This window comes from Hakea prostrata, chromosome 11 (assembly GCF_041222555.1).
Source record: "Hakea prostrata isolate BN-2017 chromosome 11, UWA_Hpros_2, whole genome shotgun sequence".
NCBI classification, from domain to species: Eukaryota; Viridiplantae; Streptophyta; class Magnoliopsida; order Proteales; family Proteaceae; genus Hakea; species Hakea prostrata.
The window spans coordinates 26,173,977-26,197,802 of record NC_142610.1 but is presented as its reverse complement, the minus strand read 5'-3'; the positions used below and the strand labels follow the sequence as shown (position 1 = coordinate 26,197,802).

The 23,826-nt window shown below is 38.9% G+C and overlaps 3 protein-coding genes across 4 annotated transcripts in view; all 3 read right to left on the bottom strand.

The window, feature by feature from the left end:
- Positions 1-8: 8 nt before the first annotated feature.
- On the bottom strand, positions 9-7,989 carry LOC149001200 (uncharacterized). 2 transcript variants are annotated; one of them, XM_089139034.1, is made up of 10 exons: positions 7,788-7,989; positions 7,624-7,693; positions 7,173-7,240; positions 5,876-5,937; positions 4,699-4,780; positions 4,295-4,528; positions 825-953; positions 667-728; positions 470-589; positions 9-352 (listed from the first exon to the last, which is right to left on the bottom strand). In XM_089139034.1, exons 1-10 carry the CDS (start codon positions 7,836-7,838, stop codon positions 295-297), a joined length of 936 nt encoding a protein of 311 aa, XP_088995160.1. In that variant the 5' UTR covers positions 7,839-7,989; the 3' UTR covers positions 9-294. The 2 variants fall into 2 exon arrangements, with proteins under 2 accessions (XP_088995160.1, XP_088995161.1); XM_089139035.1 differs by having other exon boundaries at positions 9-327; positions 7,788-7,988.
- Positions 7,990-9,156: 1,167 nt separating this feature from the next.
- Positions 9,157-10,440, bottom strand: LOC149001199 (peptidyl-prolyl cis-trans isomerase FKBP17-2, chloroplastic-like). The gene is made up of 3 exons (XM_089139032.1): positions 9,967-10,440; positions 9,842-9,886; positions 9,157-9,754 (listed from the first exon to the last, which is right to left on the bottom strand). Exons 1-3 carry the CDS (start codon positions 10,359-10,361, stop codon positions 9,400-9,402), a joined length of 795 nt encoding a protein of 264 aa, XP_088995158.1. The 5' UTR covers positions 10,362-10,440; the 3' UTR covers positions 9,157-9,399.
- A 547-nt stretch (positions 10,441-10,987) lies between these two features.
- The window catches only part of LOC149001198 (putative serine/threonine-protein kinase SIS8), a 39,003-nt gene continuing 26,164 nt past the window's right edge, over positions 10,988-23,826 (bottom strand). The window contains 3 exon segments of the mRNA XM_089139031.1: positions 10,988-11,750; positions 13,691-13,867; positions 13,962-14,011. Coding sequence (XP_088995157.1) covers positions 11,594-11,750; positions 13,691-13,867; positions 13,962-14,011 — 384 coding nt within the window. The 3' untranslated portion in view covers positions 10,988-11,593.

The following is a 23,826-nucleotide window of genomic DNA, read 5'->3' as shown; positions in this document are numbered from 1 at the left end:
AAAACAAGGAACAATAATCATCAAACATGTAATTGAAAGAACAGCCCCAGATTCAAGATATAAAAATCTGAACAAACCCCAAAGTTGCTTTGTATAGCAGAACGAAGACTCATCCATCCACAAAATATACACACATAAATTGCAGGTCTACATTTGTCATCTCCCCAGCAAGAGCTTCATCATGTGCAATTGGAAGATAATGGCAAAACAGAAACAAATGTGCAACAGAGTGAAACAGTTGTTGAATCCAAGGTCATCAAGTGATTAACGGGTCAATTAGGATCATCCAAGTGATTAACCCATATTCAGTCCCTTGCTGCCTTCTTCCTGTACCTCGCAAAGATTTGAATGCCTTCAAAGAAATGAACTCAATACAATAAATAATATATGTGGGTAGGCTAATGCAAATATGTTACAAGACTTGGGGGGGGGGGGGGTGATGCCTAAGCATTTGAGCCATAACCCTTACAAGTTGGATATTTCATTTTGAGGAAGATTTCGACTATAGAGAGGTAACTCCAAAAGGAAAGCTGCTTTGAACCATGCAGGCAAGTTCCCATAAACAACTGACGGCAGCAGAATGAGGGGGCTGGAACACAATAAATTGGCATCAGTACTTGATTCTACAATTCAAATGATAAGAAAACAAGGAAAGATGTGATAGACCTAGTTGTTCTTTTATAAATCTTGTACTCAGCCACATTACCAAACTTCTTATCTGCTGATTCCTGCTTCAATATAAGTGTGAACCATTATTAGCAAGACCGTATAAGATGTTGTGGTCTTTGTAGTCCAGCTGTATTTAATAAAATGAAAAAACGAACCTCAAGTAATGGTATGCCACTGACAAAGAGAAGTAACAAAGTGAGAAAGATAGGTCCTAGGATTACAAGCCATTCGGCGCCTTCTAATACTGGTGCAGAAGCCACAAAGATACCCCACCAGAGTAAAATCTGCAAATAACAATAGTTTGAAAAAAGGGGGTTATATTCCGTTGTATAGATTAAATCAGTCTGTAAGATGTGAAATCTGTAGATACACTCACCAAAAGAAAGAAAAGGAATCTGTGGATATCATTCACATATACTGATGACTATGACCAAAATGACAAAATTAAAACAATACTATCTTGTTAGAGTCTTCCAGCATTCTGTATTTTACACATCACCAGGACTGTATGTGATGTAACTGTGTCAAGTTGGTTCAGCTAGATTCTGGTAATCAGGTCCCAAAAGATTAGGATGTAAATGTTAGTTTTGGCTGCAATGATCAGAAAGTAAAAGGCAGGTCATGACTGAACTAATAGTTGTTGTTTTTAGCAAGTTTGGTGGTCTTCAGTGGTTTAAAGTAAGCAAACAATTGCTTCAGATATTCTTAAAAAGGGCATATCCAGTGCATGAGGCTCCCATCACTCCTGGGTCTAAACAGAGCAATTATAAATGGAATATAAAACCATTACCTATAATCATTTTGAATCTTCTGTAGGTTTAGATAAGTTCATTCCCAATAATTGCCTTTCTCTACTGGCAGAAGGTAACACCCATGAATCCCTCTATGGTGAAGGTTTTGACTGGTGAACCTTCTCTGAAAACCCAGTTTCTGACCCAAGACCAGCTGGAACTCCAGAATAAACTTGATGACAGCCTCCAGTCACATCATTCTAATTGGGCAACCACATGATGTCAAGTTCAAAAGTATGGATCTGCAAATGATATGCAGAAAATCATCCCTTTCCAAGTGCCAGTTACTGAGATTACCTCTATGCTAGCTACAAAAAATTAAAAACTTGAACAATTGAACCACTCACTTCTGTTAGCACTGCAGTCTAGATTTGGAAAGCCACTGTATTCACTCACAGCCAGCTACATAAAATCCATTTACCTTTCTGTTTTAACATTGAAGAGTTTGCACCAAACTTCTAGAGCAAGTGAGCAACTCCCTCTGAAATTACTGATCATCCATTGAACAAATCAACAAACAAGACCACATCTGTCTTCCAAAACTTGCTAACAGAACAAATACGAAATCAGACCTGAGTGTAACACCTCCCTATTATCCAAACTGTTTTGGCTCCCCTTCATATCCCCATTCCCAGCTTTTTTTTGGGAAGAGGGTTAATGTAGTACTGTATTTGAAAGATCAAAACAGTAGCCAAATAGGACCTTTTCACAGGGAGACAATTGCAAATTTGATGGACTTAAGGTAGATAAAATTCAGATATAATGGAAGGCTGAAAACCGAAGTGGTAGAACAAGGATATTGGTTTAAGAACAAGGACTAACTAGGTCTTCAAAACAGCAGTATGCTATAAAGAAGAATGGATGGAACAATATAAGAGAATTAAGAGAACAATAAGGACAACAAAGTAACACCCGGGCTTCACACCGCAAGGTGGATCGATTGGATCGAACACCAACCTACCTTGATCAAACACAAGGGTTCTCCAAAGAGGAGGAATGCTAGCAAGCAATTTGATTTCAATTCATAAGTTGTTTTTTCACCACTTACATAAGTCTCTTTATATAGCATTCTAAAGAGACATAAATATTAATGGCAACATCCAACCACTAGCTAACACCACCTACCTATTAATGACTCAACTACTACCTAACTCTTGACAAAGGAGAACTCTTTTGACAATGAGTTCTCTTATTTTCAAACTAAAGCCCCTTTTATTGACTTTCTAAAAACTAGACTTAGGCTTAGGTCTAGACTATGAAGTTCAACATATGTGGGCTAACTTTAACCCACTAAAACAGCCCTAGCCCATAAAAGCCATGGGCTGGTTCAGGTGACAACTTTAGGCCTTTGATGGGCCTAACCCATTGGGCTTCTTCTTTCGTAAATATGTCTTCAATTCTGCATCAAGGGTGGGGGGGAGGAATCAGTAACCTTGGAACATTGCTGAAGTTCTATCTCAACCACTCTCTTGCCATCTATATTTTAACGCACTATATATTTTTTCTTTGGGATAATCCTAAATGTCTTTCATTTCTAAGGCAATCTCCTACTTGAATTTTCATCCTATCTAGGCACTTGAACCAAAACAACAATGTCAACAAACAACATAGACCATTGCACTTCACACTATAAATGTTTATTGAACTCATCTAAACTAAATGTGATTGCCTTGGAGTGAGTGTGATTCTGGACCTACAGAACAGGGTTTGAAGCTTCTTTTTCGAATATTTTCTGAAATGAAAAGCAAGCTGACTCACTAAGTATGCAGACTTTTGACCAAAGTTTCATAATTTCAGCTGAATTTGGTTTAAACTTGGTTTCATGGTCAAAGTTATTACAAAATAGTGCATGATCATGGGTTGAGAAATTTTGGTTGAAGATTTCATTTTGACTTGGCTTTGGGACCAATCAGTGCATATAAAAGCACCACCCTGACTGAATTCAAGGGTTTTGAGTGGTTTTGCTTGTTAGGGAGGAAAACTAAAATACACAAATAAACAAACAAATAACCAGACTTGGTATTCTTTTACCAAATCATCTACATTTCTTGGTAGAACTAAAAATATATCTATAATGATGATTTACAGCAATCTGAGCAAGATTTGTGCAAAATTCAAATGTAATGTATACCCACTCTCCACAAAGGTTTCCAGCCTTCCGGAATTTTATGTGCTATTGACATAGAGTTGGAGAACGATTTTGTAGAGGTTTTTCAATGTTGGCTATACAAAAATAATCTTGTATTTAACTTTTAATAATGCTTGACAGTAACAATTCAACATTCTGCAATATTAAATGGTTTCCTTTTCTTTCCTTTTTCTTTTTTTTTTTTGGGGGGGGGGGGGTGGGGAGATAAAAATCCACAATTTTGTTGGTTCAATTGAATTTTGAGTGTTCTAAAATTAAACTATCTATAAATGTAGAATAAGCTACATTTTATACAGCAAGGTATGACATACCAACCTAGGGTAGGTAACCCAATTACCATTTTGAGTGTGTTATGAAATCTAAATATCCCAAAATGTTTAGATTTTTTTTTAATTGGGGTTTCCTTAAATTTTTGTGCCAAATGTCATTTGACCACCAAAATATTCAAAATGAGATTGGCAGATGAAATGCACCAAGATTCAGTAAAAACCTGAAATATTAATGTTTTGACCATATGGTTGAAATCATGATTGAACACTGAAACCTCAAACCTTGGAATCAACCTATATCTATAAAAATACATGCTAACTTAGATGAAGGACCTCCAACTGTTGCTTATCTAAAATTAGATGGTTGATAAAGGACATCACCAGATCGACATTTCATGTCATCTTGGAGAAATTACCTCACCAAAGTAGTTTGGATGACGTGAGAATTTCCAAAGCCCAACATTGCACCACTTCCCTCTGTTGTTTGGATTTTCCTTGAACATAAGCTTTTGCTGATCTGCTGTAGCTTCAACTATGAAACCTATAGACCACACAATCCACCCAATGATATCTCGAGCCTGAATAGAAGGGTTTCTATCGCTTGCATTGACAACTGTTACAGGCAAGCTTACAGTCCAAACCCAGACAGCCTGTCAGAAATGGAAACTGCACTGAGAACAAAATTCCGACAACTCCCTGAATTTTGCAGTTCATCCAATTCAAAATTAGCAAGATCTACTGATCTCTTAAAGTCTTAATTGTGTTATGGCTAATGACTATGAGTGATTTCAGTAATGAAAAATAGGAAAACCAATAAAACCTGGAATGTCCAGAAAACTGCCAATTTCCCTAATTTAGAGCGCATTTCGTCAAAACGACGGTCTTCCCCCCACTTCAAGATTCTGCATGTCAGAACAACCTTCTTAGTCTAATATTGTCCATTAAGATAAGAAATACCTGTTGAAAAGGCAATGTGCAGATTCCCCACAGATGAAGAAGCAGGATATCACAACCAAATAAGCATTTGAACTTGTGACATTATATATTTCATACATAGGAGTAGGCACTTACAAATAAAGCCATCAACTGACCAATTGTAGAGACATAAAAGCCTCAGTGCCAGTGGACATTACATGACACAGACATTTGACAGCCACAATATGGAGACATCCAAAATAGTTATGCAATGTCCCAAAGATGAAACAAAAACAGATTGAGATCATTTTAAAAGGCACTCATAGCTTCAGATAAGATGTCGCGATGCTGAATCATGAGAAATCATAAAAGACCAGGAAGAGTATGCCTGAGTCTTTATCCTAACGACTTTGCCTGACTGTCAACTATAAACGAATCTCACAGATGTCCCAAGTTTAGTTTTGCATATAAATTGGTCATACCATTGCTTCTGAAAAGATATTATCATGCAATACCCTCCTGTGGGGTATGTATAAGAGAAGTCAGCTGAAGTGACTTTCATTCTTATCAATTTCTCTAGAAAACTAATTCCAGAACTACTTGAGTTGAAATTTCTTAGAAGAAGAAGCAGTCAGGAGATTTTTCTAGGACCAAACATTTGGGCATATAGAATTGATCATTCCATCATTCTATAATGGTCTGTTACCTGCCTATTAAGGCATCTGCATAGGCACGAAAATCATATCTGCAGTAAGATTAGATCAAATTCTTGCATACACTTTCTCGTTAGTATCTGCATGTAGATTTGCCTATGGCTCCTTCAGAATTATTTCCAAGTGAAGGATCTGAACCTTTATTGGAATGTTCAGTATACCTGACTTTCTACTAGATTCTCACTATCAAGTATCAACTCCTTTGCCAGGAAGAAAGTCTGAGTCCAAATGTGTCGAATGCAACTTTGTTAAAACAAAAATATAATGCCATACAATACTATGCCAAGTCATTTCCTAGTGTTGAACAAGGATTATATGAAGAATATAAATTGTGCAGAATTAAATGTATTTTGACGCCCTTGCCCATACCTCATCACTAGAAATAGTGCTAGCCGAAGACCCCATAGCACGACAAGCAAAGTCAAGACTATCTGCATGATAGAGTCACTAGATCAGATGTATGAAAAGAAGACTTTAAGTCCAATAAAAGTTGGAGCAGGGTTAATTTATATGAGATACACGAAACATTTCTACTCTCACTGAAAATAATTGACCAAAAGAAACATAAAAAATAAAAAATTACCCAACACTACAGTAAGGAAATAATGTCTCCCCCCCCCCCCCCAAAGAAGGGAACTTGCTTGAACTGAAGAGGTTTGCACCTACCATTTATCTCATCCCATTTGTCTCGTGAGAAATGGGTTCATGATGATCCATCAATGCTATAAACCATAAAATAATCTATTGATATCTATATGAGGGGAGATTCTAATTCCCCATCTACCAAATGATTACATGAAATGCATGTCACAGATACCACCCCAAATTTCCAGGTGATGATGCTCTTCTATCAACTTTGTAGGAAATGTTTATGAAACGCCTAACAAGACCTGGAATTCACCCACCCATGAAGGAGAAGCATAAAATAGGAAACCACATACTTTCCAAAACTAAGTATTAATATCAATCAGCAATTTCCACAGATTTTCTTACCCAGTGTGATATGACTCAACTTGGTAGTTCAGAAGCCAGAGTGAACCAGGGAATACAGTTCTAAGACCAGACTGGAGAGGACTGGCGAATGGGAAGATCAAGTAAACTCAATTGAACTGGAAGGTCAAACTCAAATGACCTGATGATATTAAAAAGACTGGACTTGTCCCTCAAATTCCTCTAATCAGCAGGCAGGTCAACCTCAGAGCAGAGGTGGTGCCTGATTTTTGAGAAGGGAAGATACAGTCATTTCAATGCCAATAAATTTCTAGAAATCACAAATATAATATGTGGACAGGCATTAACAAATGGGGATCTGAGATTCAACTTGAACTAGTGAGCAGCGAACTATATCGTCTATATGTATTGTCTTTTCATCAATCACTAAATTGCATCAGTCCTCGCACTTGATGCAGCGAAGTGGCTAACGGCATAAGAGACAACAAGGTGTTAGAAAAGCAGCAAGGAAGATTTCTTTCTAAAAGAAACTACATCATACAATCAGATAGTCCAGAAGTTACTTGTTCAGATGTCAGTTATATAGCAGTGCAAAATACTTTTCATAAACAGACAGCAGCATATGAAGATACAACTCCAGAGGTTATAGAAAACAAATAAACAAGGACTCCATGGCTGAGTGTATAACCAATCACAGAGGAGAAAGATGCTCTACCTGTCGAAAATGCCATGTGCCTTTCAAAACCAGAGTCAATATGGCAAGTATAATAAAGTTGGTGCTCCCTGCCAAAAATAGTAGTAACTATCGTTCAGACACAAGATTGTACTAACAAGAAATTACCAGAGATTACACAAATTATAACTGCCCAAGAAGATGAAGCCAATAAAGCAGGACAAAAAAGAAAAAACAGAATAAAAGACAACGTAATGAAGAAGAAACATTGAGGGAAAGAGAAAAAAACAGAGAGAGAGAGAGAGAGAGAGAGAGAGAGAGAGAGAGAGAGAGAGAGAGAGAGAGAGAGAGAGAGAGGCAGAAGAAGAAGAAAAAAAACCAAAACCAAAAAAAAACACCACTGCCCACTTGAAGTAGTTAACTTTCAAATGAAATAGTAGAGCCATACAAAGTAATCATTTCTGAAATAACAGACAAAACAGAATATCAATACCAGCAAAATCAGTGACTTTGTCGAACTTAAGAAGAGCTGTAATAATGAAGAAAAAGAACTGATAACCCACCTGCAAAATACAAAACAAAAGTCTCAAAATTGACAAAAGAAACATCAACAAACATGAGAGAGCGAGAGAGCGAGAGAGGGTGTGTGTGTCTTACAGTGACAATAGCAGTGAGGGCGAAGAAATGGGAGTCGAGAACAGTTCCCATTACAGTGTTGAATCTTCACAGAATCACAGAGAGCTGCGAGGAAAGTTTGAATATCTACAGCCAGTTAGATCAGTTTTGGTGGGAATCGGGAGTTTCAGTTAAACCCTATAATTTTTTATTCGAAAGGAAAGGTTGGTGCGTAGCCTCGTAGGTGTGGAATAAAACGTCCCTGAGGCTGATTCGATTTTATATATGTGGATGGGATTGATTGAAACGCCATTTTTGTAAAGCTTGACTGTAATTAAATCCTAATTGACTCACTCTGGATGGATTGGTCCATTGATTCATTCCATGGTTGTTACCGTTTTGGCACGTTGCTTGACTTTTCTGATGGTTCGAGTTGGAAAAGCAACAGCCAGAAGGTTTATATAACTTTTACCAAAACAACAAGAAGGTTTATATAACTTATTTATTAACATGAGCAGGAAAAAAGCCACGCGTAGGTATGCGCTCTCCTCACACTTCGACAGCGTAGGACCTAATGAGAGTTTTATCTCTAATTCATTTGTTCGGTACTTAAAGTGGGCCTTACCCTTATTGTACGATAAAGGATCTAGACTCGCTTCTTTAGCCTAACCCTTTCCATTTTAGGCCTGGGACTAGCACTTGATGGCACTTGAATTTTCGTGCTGAGCCTTACTCTTTTCACCTAGTTTGTTCAATCATTGGGTTGGAATTGGAAAAAGAATTCACTAAGTTAGAGACAAAGCTGTTATTCTACACTTGCTTTCTAGATTAGAGTTCGAATAGGAGATCAAAATTCAAATCCCCTTGGACTAGGGGCATAGCCTCGTCTATTATGTAATACCCTCATCACCAATATATAAAAGCGTTTGTTGCAAATAATTGCCTCTTTGGAATGGGTGTGGTCAACATTTATTCTTTGAAAACTCCCAACAGGTGGTTCAGTGGATAAAAAATCAACACTTCTAAGTAGGAGGCTAGGGTTTGAATCCCCCAAGCCCAAGGGTGAAGCCCCCTTATATTATGTAATACAATTCATCCCTAACATATTAAATTGCCTATTCCAAACTTTTACTCTCAAAAAACTGACATAATAATTTTTGATAATCATTTGTGAAAAGATATTTTTTTCGTATAAGTCTACAATGGTTTGCATTGTCAAACCAAAGTAACTTAACCTATATAGAAACAAACTTGAGAATTAGTCAAGGTGCCCATAAGTTAATCCGAACACCTCAATCCTAAGAACAAAACAAAAATTGTATATCAATTTTATTTTGATCGACCTAGATGAGCCTTTTCTTGTTCCATGGTTTTGACATGTTTAATCTGAACTGATTGAAACTTAGCGGTCATGATTTTAGAGAAGTATTAAAAGAAAAGAAGAAAAAAATGAAGGAAAATGAAAAATTCACTAGTGAAAACCACTACGTGTTTCTCTTGAAATTGATATCTTTATATTAGGGGTGTGATTATTACACATACCACAACAACTAAGAGAGTGAAACCTGTGACATCTATGACGTCTTCGCTAAAAGGTGTTAGTCGTTACTAACTAGGTGCTCGATGGAATATAAACCACAATGCCTAAACCAAGCTAAGCTGGTGCGATCGAAACCTTTTCGACCTCAACAATGTATTCAAGAGTTGCAGATGGAGGCACTTGCAAACCAGAACCTAAATCAGCTCCATTCTTTCCAAAGCCCAAGCTAGCAGGTATTATCACTCTTCTCTTCCCACCTGCCTTCATAGACCTTAAGGCATATTCTATCCCTTCACACATCCCCCTTGTATATGGCCTTGATCCCATAACCAATGCTAATGGCTTCTTGTCTCTGCCAAAAGTGTCAACAAACACTTCCCCACTACCTTGTACTGTTCCTTTGAGATCAATCACAACCAAATCTCCTGGCCTTGGAGAAGCACCACCTCCTACTCTCATCTCACAGTACCTGATTTGTTGGAAAACAAGCATCAATAAGAAGAAAAGAAATACAAAATTAAGCTAATGCATGCATGAACAGAGAATTATCAAATACCTGATACCATTAGGCAAAACCACTTCTTCTTCCTTCTCTACATCCCTGCACAGAACAAGAACCACCAAACTTTATTTTACCCATTAAGTCTGATTGCAACAAAATACAAAGATTGAGAACAAAACCTTGTGTTAGATTCTTGTTGGGAGACTTCAAGACGGGTCTTGATCTGTTCAGAGATTACCCCAAATGCAAGGAAGCCAACCCAAGCAAGTCCAGCTCCAAGTCCAAATCGTCTGGTTAAGCTGGAAGCTACCCAATCCGTGGATTCAGCCTTAGTGGTTGTGGTAGAGGTGGTCACTGGTGTTATGGGTTTCTGTTTTTCTACTTTAGCTGAAGCTGTCTTCTGCTGCTCCGGCGATGACTCTGTACGTAAGGATGGGGACGGAGATGGAGTCTGGGGTTGTGAAGCTGGCGGCGGAGGCGGCGGCGCTGGTGACTGTGACGAAGACAAGGTTAGGTGATGAGTTCTTGTAAGTGGGTGTGAAAGAAATGGTGGAGATCCAAAGAAAGTAGCCATTAATTTGCAGGAGATGAATAGTCCTTTTAAATTCAGGAAGAGATCATTAGCAAGTCCTAACTGGCTTCCCCCACCATATATACACTCTACAGTCCCTACCTTATCTCTTCTGTGACGTGTGTATGAAATTTAAGGCTTTATTAGGATTTGGAGAACTCTAAAAGATATAGTTAGTCCCTCAAACAACTGGCACATCATTTGGATTCTTCTGTTGAATCTCTGGTCATTCAAAAAGAATCTCATTTATTAGACTGCAGTTTGTTTTTCACTGAGAAAAAACCAGATTTCATCCAAGCATATGTACTTATTCCTACTATCAGCATCACACAGGATCACAAGTCCTCCCTTTCTAGTTCAAATCTAGGGTTCATAGATGTTTCTCATGGATACCACATTGATCTGGTATCCAATAAAGCAGATATAGTTGCAGTAGCTAAAATTGTTCTCATCATTAACTCCCGCTTCACCATGGAGGGAAGTTGATCCTTAAACTAAAATGACCTTACTGAGAATTAAAACATGCCCTGCAGCTGTAGTCCAACATTGCAGGATTTGAAGACAATCCCTTGGCTTGTCCAGAACCTCGGCCAGTCATAATAGTAATCAAGATGAGCTTCAACAAGGGGTGCCGAAGACAATTTGGGAGCATTAATCTGGATCACCAGAATTAACTCTACTGTATTACCTTTACACTGACAATGTGAAAATTGTAAAGGAAACATGTCTAGGAATACAAAATATCTCAAGTTTCCTTATTTCTGCAAGGACTGCATAATTAAGTTTACTTGTGGACATGAGAAGAATGTTTCTAACAGCAGCCACAGATTATTGATCAAATTCAATTTGCATTATCAAACCATGGGGATCAGTCAACAATTTTCAATTCTCATGTTTTTCAAATCCGCGTGTCTGGCCCATATGCTAAAAATATTGCAAGGAATTGTTTAACCATCAGTCATTATCAGAAGACTTTAACCCAAGCATGGACTAAACAATTTAAATGGATCAATACAGCAACTATACAATGGACAACAGGCCAGAACCAAACCAAAAAGAAACCAGTGGGGGAAAATATTACACATTCCTGAACTTGGAATAATACATTGGTGGCTCTTAACAATTCTGACAAAACCTCTTTAAAATCAGCCAGGACAACACAACACTGCACACTTCTGCCACTAGCTGACTTAACAATTTTGGCAAAACCAGCCGCAGATTAATTCACAATTCCTTTAGCCTACTTGCTCTTCTGTACCCTGCAATTTCTCCTCCATCCGGCCACTGCTTAGTGGTGCCCTGGCTCTTGTCACCAGAGAATTTGTAATGGGCTTTTGTAACGGCTTCAATGCTGTCATGATCTCCGCAAAAGAAGGTCGCATCTTTGGATCTCTAAATTTTTCAGGAGAAAGAGAGTTAAGAAGTGGCAATTTGATCCATCAATAAATATGAAATTTTGCATAAAATAAGAAAACTTGTAGAGTTTGATCCTAAAATACATCCAAAAGCATAAGCAAAGAAGTATTTGCCACTGTTTAATGGCCATAGACACTCCAAGTAGTTTCATGCAAAATGCAGTTGTGAAAGACAGTAAACAATCTTACACAAACATTTGTTTTACATCAATATAGTCTTATATCCTCTAGCGGGCAATTGGGGATGGTGATTTGTGAATTTTGTGTTCCTTTACGATTTCCTCATCTCCTTTCAAGTATAAGCTTATTCAGAGAAGATGCTGGCATGTTGCTACCAACATTAACAACAAAATAATAATAGAGAAAGCCAAGATATGATATGTACGAGACCCATGCACTACCGGAGTGCCCCAATACTAAGAACCAACATAGACACACATAAAAACACATCAAGAAAAGAAAGAAAGAAAAAAAGAAGACGAAGAAAAGAGGGATATCCAGCAAACTAGAAGAACCCACTTCAAAGACTTCTTTTAGAGGCAATAATTGAACATTATGGACATAAAATAACGTAGTCACGAGATGAATTGTGATAGGCAGACTGTCTCTACCATGGGTAGTTAATTATTATCTCTAGGATATAATACTTCCAAGATAGGGAACTTTTCTTTCTAATTATTATCATACTCTTTTTTTATAAACAAGAACCATGATGGAGAGAGTCAGCAATCAAGCTGTGCCTCCCCTGCAGACTCTCCCTTCTTCATCCTCTCTTCTTCTCCCATTCTCTATTTATCTGTGGTTGAAGTTTTGGTTATATCCTGTGTTTCTTATAAATGTATTACTGAATCCTGGTTAGTTTCTAGGAACTATACAAAATAATTCTAGGAGCTTTGACATAAGCCACTCAAAAATTGGATAATATGCAGGGTTGAAATTGAATTCCCATCAGAATGACAACAAGAGGCTCGTATGCTACACCAACCCTTGGATGATTCACCACCAGAACTAATTAATAGAAGACATATAGTATATATAAGTGGGCTTAGTGCGACTTCTATCCGAACCATACTTTACTTCCAGAAATTATAGAGAAAATCAACACACTGAAATTGGTGAGAATTCTTCCAAAATACTAATTTTCCACCAAGTGTATGTAGGAGGATATAACCATTTAATATTGCATCACTTGCAAAAGTAGGCTGATTCTGTTGAGCTGTTAAAGAGGCCGAGCCCCATATTTTGGTATATTTTGAAAGGGCACGACTCATCATATCTTGTATCAGAGGTTCAGAACATAGTCAATGAGAGGTCTATGTAGTCTTGTTCTGCCTCTTCTGAGTTGTCTATCTCCTCCTCAATCCGTTCGCTGGGCCTCGTCCAGGTTTGGGTGGGAATGCTTGCTAGGGAAAATAATCACTTTTTCAGGCAGATAGCCTGATCTATGACCAACCTGCTCCATCATCTGCTTGTCTGAGTGGCGGGGAATCTGGTTCTGGCAGTCCTAGAGGAGATTCAAGAGAAGTAGGAGAGGAGAGGGTAGGGGTTGAGATTCAAAATAATATCTTAAACCGAGGACCACAATTATCTTGCATAAGTTTAACACAATTTACCAAAATATAGCTAAAGAGACAAGCAAAAGATATAGCATGAAGCATTTGAATACATCATTCCTCACTTGACCTTAAAAACTAAATATTTCACTAAGAATGTACGAGAAAATACAGCAGTTATGTGAGAAAGAACACATGAGAAATTTAGATTCAAACTAGCAGTAGTAATGAATGAAACAAAAACTTATTGAGAAAAGCTAGCTAGATACCCTAGATAGTACAGCCAAGACTAATGGCATGGATTGAAATATCAGATGCTCAACATTCAAATAGATCTTAGCTGTAAGGAAGTTGAAAAACTCACGTTTGCCAACATTTCTTTATGATATTGGCAACAACGGGATCCATGTCTTCAGAAATATCAAGGCGGCGATTCTGGAATCCAACAGCACCAACAACTTGCATGGCATTCATCCCTCCCCAAGGTTGTTGCAATGTAGAGAGCTCCCATAATATGACACCAAAGCTAAAAACATCACATCTACAAATGTCCAACAGCAGTGTCAGATTTTGAACACACACTCCATTAACACATACAAGAAAGCTCTAGTTAAATGAAAGGAAAGAAAGCATACTTCTCATCTGAAGGTTCATTTCTTAATACTTCAGGAGCCATCCACTCAGCCTGAAGAGAGAAGGGGCAACAAGGAATAATAAGCTCAGGGGCACTAAGAAAAGCATCAATATGGGAAAAATGATTTGAAAAAAGATTTAAAAAAAAAAAAAACTTGAATGAGATGCACAAGAAAAGAACATCATATGAATTAGGGGTGTCAACGGTGCGGTTTGGAGCGGTTTCGGGCCGGGCCTAACGGTTTCAGGCTGAAAAACCGCCAGCCCAAACCAGCCCATTTAAAAGATAACGGTTTCGGTGCGGTTTCGGTTTGGTGCGTTTTGGGTTCGGGTTGACTAACGGTTTGGTCTAATGATTTGGATTCGGTTTGGCTAACGATTTGGACTAAATTAAAAATCAATATTGAAATTTATTTTTATTTTTTCCTTAACTCCAAATCCTAGTTTCTCACACACAAAACTACAAAAGATAGAAGATGAAGACTCCAAGTAGATCCAACGATAAGTGATGGCATTAGAAACCCTGATGCTTGATTTCACAAAAGTGAAAATGTGAAAGACTGAAAGTCTGAAACTGAAGCAGCGCATTAACGATTAAGATTAAGACTTAATAGTTATCAATTAAGACTTTTAAATTTTAAAATAATAAAACTGAATGAAATTTGAAAATTAAAAAGTTAACGATTAAGATTAAGACTTAAGAGTTAAGAGTTATCAATTAAGACTTCTAAATTTTAAAATAATAAAACTAAATGAAATTTGAAAATTAAAAAGTTAAAACTTAAACAGTTAAATGTGTTAACACTCAGCTCTCAACTACTCAAACTCGAGTCTCAACGTCTTTAACACCGAAATTCATGAATCATTAATTACATTTAAACAATACTAAAAAAAAATTAATTACATTTAATATTTTAATTTTATTTATGTAAAAGACTAACGGGCTGACGGAGAATCCTCTTTTGTAGGAATATAAGGTATGGCTTCACTATATAGGATGTAACCCTTTCTTCAATTAGAAATAGAAAGAGAGGTTTCTCCCGTGTCGTGTACAAATTCTCATCGAAAAGATAAAGAATCTATTGATTCTCTCACAATTGGTTGGATCATAGGTGCGATGATTTACTTCATGGGCGAGGTCTCTGGTTCAAGTCCAGGATGGCCCAGCTGCGCCAGGGAAAAGAATAGAAGAAGCATCTGACTCCTTCATGCATGCTCCACTTGGCTCGGGGGGATATAGCTCAGTTGGTAGAGCGCCGCTCTTGCAATTGGGTCGTTGCGATTACGGGTTGGATGTCTAATTGTCGCACACGGGCTGGGCCGAGCCAGCCCGAAACCGTTTGGGCTGAGGACCCTCAGCCCAATTACGGCCCATTAAGGATCGGTTCGGGCTGGTTCGGGCTATAATAGGCCGGTTCGGTCCGGTTTTAACGGTTTGGGTTGAAAATTGACACCCCTAATATGAATGATAAAGAGCTAATTTAATGAAAGACATCAACATCAGTTATCATTGTTGAAAGAACCAGAGTTTAAAAATCAAGTATCCCTCTTTAAAGCCATGAATGTCATACACTCATCCAGTCATACTCCAGCCCCAAACTACAAATTTCAAATTATACAATATTCGGACAGAACTTTGCAATTGTTCTGATCTAATATATTATAAATACATATTTCAAATTATAAAACATTTGGCCCCAAACTACAGCTTTCAAAATATACAACACTCAGACAAGACTTTTTTTTGGATGAATAAATAATATATTAAAAGAACAGACAAGCAAATACAAGCCCGAAGATCGCACAGCTAAAGAGCACAGACGAAGCTAAATGGGACAGGCCCCAAAGAAAAAAGGCCGAACCGAGGCCCAAAAAAAACTATTTTGCAACATTTTTCTTTTTCTTCTTGCTTTTGGAGGACTTGAGGCCAACCAGGAAGTCTTCACCGAACGGGTTGTGCCCTTTAAGAGGACGATTACTCCTACACTCGACGCGATCTACATCATGCACAGGAGGGGAGAGCGGAGAGCTAGGATCGTGCTCAATAGGGATTGAGTAACAATTTAGATAATTAGTAGTGAAATTGTCAACGGGAGATTGGGAAGAGGGGATGGAGGAGGAAGGGAGAGAGGTGGAGAGAGGTTCAATGGATGAGCTAGGGGGAGGGGAAACAAGCTCGGGAGGGTTACCTTGGATAGGGGAGTGATGATGGGTTGAGGGAGTACAAAGGAGAGTTAAAGCATTTGAAATAGGGCTGGAGGGCTTGGAGAGGTTGGGTTGGGTTTGGGTTAATGATTGGGCTTCAGTAATGTGGATAGTGGGCTTGCGAGATGGGCTAGAGAAAGATCCTCTATTAAAAGAGGTAGATGGGCCTAGCAGGATGGGATTGAGGCGGGAACAAGGAGAAGGGCCCAAAATAGAGGATGGGCCAGGAGAAGTGGGCTTGAGGCGAGAATAGAGAAAAGCCACTTTAGAGTTTAACGTGGGATTGAGGGTAGGTAAAAAGGGGAATTGAGAGGTAGGGGTATTAACATTAGGGTTTGAGAGAGGGACCGACGGATATTGTAGAGAGGCGGCAGCGAGAACCTCAGCGGAGCTTGGAGCGACAGGAGCCTCTGATAGGCTATCGATGTCGTGTTCAACAGAGTTCTGAATGCCTTTTCCAGTTTCAGATGGTTCAGGCAAAGCTCGGGCAGAGTGCAGCAGATCGTCGGAGATGGTAGCAAGCGGAGATTCGACAGATCCTTGAGATGCATTGGGAATCTTCATCGTGGCTACAGAGTCATCAGGTAGCAGACTATTGCAGCAGGTACGGATTAGAACCTCGGGAGGAGAGTCGCAGATCACCGGCGATAGAGATTTGGAGATTTTCGGTCTTCTACTGTAGGTGTTTGCTATCACCGGCGGATTAACCGTCGCCGAAGAATAAGCAAATGGCCCAGCAGTAGCAACAGGATCATCGATTGTGATTTTTTCCAAGGCATCAATCGTGGCTAGAGGAAGAACACTGTCACACTGAACAGCAGAATGAAAACGACCGACTGGAAGGTTCTCTTCAGCAGACATTTGATCTTCCTGGCGAGGTTGCAAAAGGACTTTGCAGGGACAATCAGAAGAAGGAGAGGAGCAAGATTTATCTTCATGACCAAATGAAGAACAAAGAGAACAGCAAAGGGGAACCCAATCATACACAATAAGCTGTTCATACCACAAACCATGATCATCAGTGATGGTGATAGCCGACGGGAGGGGGCTTGCAGCAGAGAAATCTACACACAAACGCGCGTAGGAGAGCTTTTCCATCAAGAGGGTTTTGGCATCGGTTCGCAGAGGTTTTCCAATTGCAGAGCCAATAAGGCTGAGATAGTTGTTGTTCCAAAATTCAAGAGGGAGTCTAGGGAGGTAGATCCACAGGGGTAAAGTGCTGAAATCGATCCTACAGAGAGGCGAGGAGGAAGACCAAGGTTTAGTGAAGATTTGAGACCTTCCAACTGACCAAGGTGAACCATCCGAAGCACGGGCTTGGCATTCCAGAGAGGAGAAATTGAAGAGAAAAGTGCCAGAATCTAAAAGGTAAGTCTCCATGAGACCAGTGGCTTTCCATTGTTTAGCTAGGGAGGTTTTTAGGATACTGGGGGGGGGGGGGGCCAAGGAATTGGCCAATAATGGCCGACTTCCAGCGATGGATATCAGAGGCAGTGGCGGAGGATGGATAGTGAGCAAGCAGGGTTGAGTTGGAGGTTTTAGGTGGGACAAAAGTGAGGTTTAGATTTTCTGCAGGGGAGGAGCAGTTAAAGAAGAGGGGGTTCCCTTGGGGGTTCGATAGTGGAAGGAGGGGGGGAGAGGGAGGCCGGAGGAGGGGAAAGGGGAGTGGACGGTGCCTGAGAAGACATCACCGTCCTTTAGAGGGATGAGTTGGAGACATCACCGTTAATTCTTCCTTCTTTCGTGTCACTGGTATGTTACATTAACACAACTGCTCTTTTTACTCAGACAGGACTTTGTAGTTGTTTGATTTGATATATAATATATACAAACTTACAATCCAATTTTAGGTTCATGGGCACCATGCAATTACAGCCCAGTGTAGATACAGAGTTTAGATACACGCACTCAGCAACCAACTGAAATACAGGAAATGTTTATGGCAAGGCAATTTCATTATGTATCAGATTTACTGAAAATCTTCACATGATCATCCTGAGTTTCTGCTCCACGAACTTTTGTTGGATTCTATTAGGAGTCTAATAAGAGTTTGTATAGGAGTTAAATTAGAGTTTGCATTCATGTAAAATTCTATTCCTTGTAATAGTCTACTTTCCACTTAATTATAAATAGAGGGCTTGAGATAATGGATCAATAAGCCATTCCACAACAATTACAACATAGCATCAAAGCCTAAGTTCGATTGATATTCTACAATTCTTTTTCATTAAAACCCATCGCAGGAATTTTCTGCAACTGTAATACCATCGTAGAGTTCTTTCTTCTGCAACAATTGCAGAATTTTTTCTACAACCATTGCAGGTTTTTTTCTGCAACTATCGCAGAAACTCAAATTCAGAAATTTTCTACACTTATCGATCTCCAAAACCAAAAGAAGGGAAAGGAAAGAAGAAGAGAAGAGGAACCCTGCTGATACCACCGCTGCTACAGTCGCTGCTATCGTCAAGAACCCTGCTGCTACCACCGCTGCTACTGGTGCTGCTATCGTCGCTGCTACTAGTGCTGCTCTCATCGCTGCTTCTGCCGTCGACCAAAGAAACAAAAAAAAAAAAAAAAAGAAAGGAAGAGAAAGAATCGATCTGGCTTCAGCTTCCAAGGACTGTGAGTTGTTTTCCATAATTTGCTTTCACCATCGCCTCTGCCTCTCTTTGATTTGCGATCTGTTTTAAGTCCCTCTCCTTGATTTGCGATCTGTTTTAAGCCAGGGACAATGATGAAATCCCTTTAAGCCCATCGCTTCAATAAACCAGACCAGTCCTTTGACCGAACCAGAACTTTCTTTTTTTCAAATTCCCAAACCAAATTTAGACCATATTTTGGTTCTCTTTGTCCGAACCATATTATATATATATATTTTTTCTCTTTCTCTTCTTCTAATCTACTATTCTGTTAGAGAGAGAGAAAGAGAGAGAGAGAGAGAGAGAGAGAGAGAGAGAGAGAGAGAGAAAAAAAAAGGGAAGGGAAAAAGGAGATTTGATCATATTATTGTTTGGCTATTACATTCTACGACGTTTTAGTTTTTTTTCAAAAGGTGAAGACTGAAGAACTGCAGACAATTTTTTCAACATGGCAACTATCGATGGTACTACTGCTCCCACCGACCCTGAACATTACCCCACTCTTCATTCTCTTTCCGTGAGATTTGATGGAACAAATTATTTGATTTAGTCTCGCTCTGCTTACCTGACTATTGTTGGAAAAGGACTAGTTGGATACATTACAGGCACCACTATCAAACCCACTACCGCAGGTGTTTTACAAGATAAATGGATATCAAATGACTCCCTTATTATGTCATTCCTTTTGAATTCCATGCATCCAAATATTGCCCGGGGTTACCTATTACTTGATATTGCAGCCCAAATTTGAAAGGCTACTACTAAAACCTATGGACAGTTGGGGAATGATGCACAGGTTTATGAATTATGAAAGAAGCTTCATGAGACTACCCAAAAGGAACTGACTGTGGCCCAATATTATGCTGAGTTGCGCTCTCTTTGGCAGGAGTTGGATCATTATAGGGATTATCATCCCACTAACCCAGATGATGTGACTACTTATAAGAAGCACATTGATAAGATTCGAGTATATGACTTCTTAGCAGGTTTGAATGTGGAGTACGATCAGCTCAGAGTGCAAGTCTTAAGTTGTTCTCCCTTTCCTACACTAGAACAGTCTTATGCTCTTGTTCAATGTGAGGAAAGTCGTCGATTAGCCATGCTTCATACTCCTATTATGGAAAAATCAGCTTTACAGTCTGTTCGCAATAAATCTGATCCGACTAAGGAGATTGTTAAGTGTGAGCACTGTCACAAACCATATCATACCGAGGAAAATTGTTGGAAACTGCATGGGAAGCCTGCTGATTTTGAGCAAAAACGAGCACAAAGAAAGGGAAAACCAAAGGCTAATCTCTCTGAGACAGTTTCCACCACACCCTCTGCAGATGTTGGTTTTTCACAATAAGAGTTTGCTACTCTGCGACGTATTATGCAGCTTCGAACACTGCTTCCTCTACTACCCATACCAACTCCTACCTTGCTACTTCAGGTAAAACTTTTACAGGCTTTCAAGCTTCTTCAGTTTCTACTCCTTGGATCATTGATACAAGAGCCACAGATCATATGACAGGTTTATCCACATCTTTCTTACAATATTCTCCAACTTCTGGAAAGAATAAAGTTCGAATTGCTGATGGCTCCTATTCTTCCATTGCTGGAAAAGGGACCATTCAGCATTCTCCATCACTTTCTTTGTCTACAGTTTTACATGTTCCCTCTTTCTCTACTAACTTGCTCTCTATCAGTAGTCTTACACATGACTTGAATTGTAAAGTGACATTTTTCCCATCTTACTATGTCTTCCAGGATCTGGTCACGGGGAAGGAGATTGGACGTGGTGAACTAGACAATGGACTTTATTTGCTTGAGTCGATTGGAGAATCTACGTTTGCTTCGACTACATCTTCCAATCCGGTCCATTCGGTAATATCAAACCTTCATCAGTGGCATCGTAGGCTAGGTCATCCCCCTCTAGGAATTCTTAAGAAAATATTTCTTGATTTGGTTTCTTCTTGTAATGAGGATAATTTTTTTTGTGAAGCCTGCATTTTTGCGAAGCAGACTCGTTCTACTTATTTACCTTCTCTTCATAATAGAAAACATATTGCTTTTATGCTAATTCATACTAATGTATGGGGTCCCTAACGACGTGTGTCTATTACTGGCCATAGGTACTTTATTACTTTTATTGATTGTCACTCTCGTTCTACATTGATTTATCTTTTAAAATAAAAAAAATGAGGTTTTTCGATGTTTTCGTGATTTTCATAATATGATTAAAACTCAGTTCAATGCCACTATGAAGATCCTTCGCAGTGACAATGGCACAGAATATATTGATGGTGAATTTCAAAAATATCTCTCTGTGTTGGATTCTATTAGGAGTCTAATAAGAGTTTGTATAGGAGTTAAATTAGAGTTTGCATTCATGTAAACTCCTATTCCTTGTAATAGTCTACTTTCCACTTTATTATAAATAAAGGGCTTGAGATCATTGATCAATAAGCCATTCTACTACAATCGTTTCTTTCAACATGGCATCAGAGCCTAAATTCGATTAGGATCTTTTTCTTCTCTTTCCTTTTTTTTCTCTACACTATCTTTTTTCGTTCTTCAGTTACTGCTGCAAATTCGATTGGGTTTTTTTTTCTTCTCGTTCTTCACGCACTATCTTTTCTGTTGCAAGAAGACCACAGAAAAAAAATATCGAAGAAGAGAAGAATCATCACTGCTGGTTCTAACCCATCGACCTTCTTTTCGGGGCGTCGTTTCCTTTTTTCTCTCTTTGTTCTTTGTTCCGCTGCACTACATAGGTTCGATTAGGGAAGGCCAAGAAAGAAAGAAAGAAAAAAAGGGGGGAAAGAAGAAGAACAAGAACCAATTCACAGACTGCTTCCTACTGTTTCGCTTGCTTCTTGCTGCTTCTTTTGATTAGAAGAGAAATCACATCACACACTGTTGAAGCTCCTAATTTTTTCAAACCCATCGCCTTTTTTTCAGGCAGTTCTTCAAGTTCCGCTGCACTGAGCTCGATTAGAAAAGACCAAGAACAGAAAAAAAAAAAAAAAAAAAAAAAAAAAGGAAAGAGGAAAGAAGAAGAACTCCGCAAACCCATCTTCTTCTATCTTCTTCTTCTGAGTTTCGATCGATCGCTGCTCCTCTACCATCGCCTCTGCCATCAAACCAGGTAAGTCTTCAATTTTTTCAGGTGTGAGCATGTGAGGAAGAAGATATCGTTGGTTATTTTATTTGGTTGGTTTTTTGGGTTCAACCTCTGGTTCGGTTTTTTAGCTTGGTTTGGTTCAGTTCTTGGCTCATTATCCAAAATAGACAAACCATATTTTTCCTTTTTTGTCTCTGGTTCTATTAGCCAAAAACCAGTAGACCATACCAGATTTGATTTTTTCTCTAGTTCTATTAAAAAAAAAAAAAAAAAGGAGAAAATTGTCTGAGTTGTTTGGCTATTGCATTCTGCGATACTTCAAAAGGGTGAAGACTGAAGAACTACAGATAATTTTGTCAACATGAAAACTATTGATGATACTACTACTCCCACTGGATCCGAATATTTTTCCACTTTTCATTCTCTTTCGGTAAGATTTGACGACACAAATTACTTGATCTAGTCTCGATCTGCTTACTTGACTATTGCTGGAAGAGGACTAGTTGGATACATTACGTGCACTACTATCAAACGACTCTCTTATTATGTCATTTCTTTTGAATTCCATGCATCCAAATATTGCCCGAGGTTACCTATTACTTGATACTGCAGCCCAAATCTAGAAGGCTACTACTGAAACATATGGACCGTTAGGGAATGATGCACATGTTTATGAGCTACGAAAGAAGCTTCATGAGACTACCCAAAAGGAACTAACTGTGGCCCACTATTATGCTGAGTTGCGATCTCTTTGGCAAGAGTTGGATCATTATGGGGATTATCACCCCACTAATCCAGATGATGTGGCGACATATAAGAAGTACATTGATAAGATTCGAGTATATGACTTCTTGGCAAGTTTGAACGTGGAGTACGATTAGATCAGAGTGCAAGTCTTAAGTCGTTCCCCCTTTCCTACACTAGAACAGTCTTATGCTCTTGTTTAGTGTGAGGAAAGTTGTCGATTAGTCATGCTTCATACTCCTATTATGGAGAAATCAGCTTTACAGTCTGTTCGCACTAAATCTGATCCGGCTAAGGAGATTGTCAAGTGTGAGCACTGTCACAAACCATATCATACCAAGGAAAATTGTTGGAAACTGCATGGGAAGCCTGCTGATTTTGAGCAAAAACGAGCACAAAAACAGGGAAAACCAAAGACTAATCTTTCTGAGACAGTTTCCACCACACCCTCTGTAGACGTTGGTTTTTCACAGGAGGAGTTCGCTACTCTGCGACGTATTCTGCAGTCTTCTACTGCCGGTACAACCTCGACCACTGCTTCCTCTACTACCCCTACCAACTCCTACCTAGCTACTTCAGGATCTGGGGAAGGAGATTGGTCGTGGTAAATGGACTTTATTTGCTTGAGCCGAATGGAGGATCTACTTCTGCTTTGACTACATCTTCTAATCCGGTCCATTCGGTAATATCAAACCTTCATTAGTGGCACCGTAGGCTCGGTCAACCCCCTTCAAATTTTGTCATTTTCTCTAGATTTTTTTTTCACTTTTCCTGATACTTTTATCTTACCATTACAATTTCTTCCTTTCCAAGTTTCCCCATTGGAATATCCTTTGTTATTATCTTCCCACGTGTAACGCTACACATGAGGGGGAGATTGAAGATGTCTACAATTCAAAGCCTTTCATGTAGACTTCCTAATGTAGAATTTGATCTTTGTTACCTTTGAAAGTTTGTCTCTTACCTTCGCAATCTTCCACTTTGGAGATCTAACATTGCTATAGAGCTATCTTTTTGACTGTGCAGAATTTGATCTCTGTTAACCCTGGAGATTTGCCCCTTAACTTGACATCTTCCCTTCGGAGATCTAACCTTACAAAAGACTTGTCGTTTGACCTTTGCAGAACTTGATCTCTATTACCTTTGGAGATTGTCACTTATCTTAACAAATTT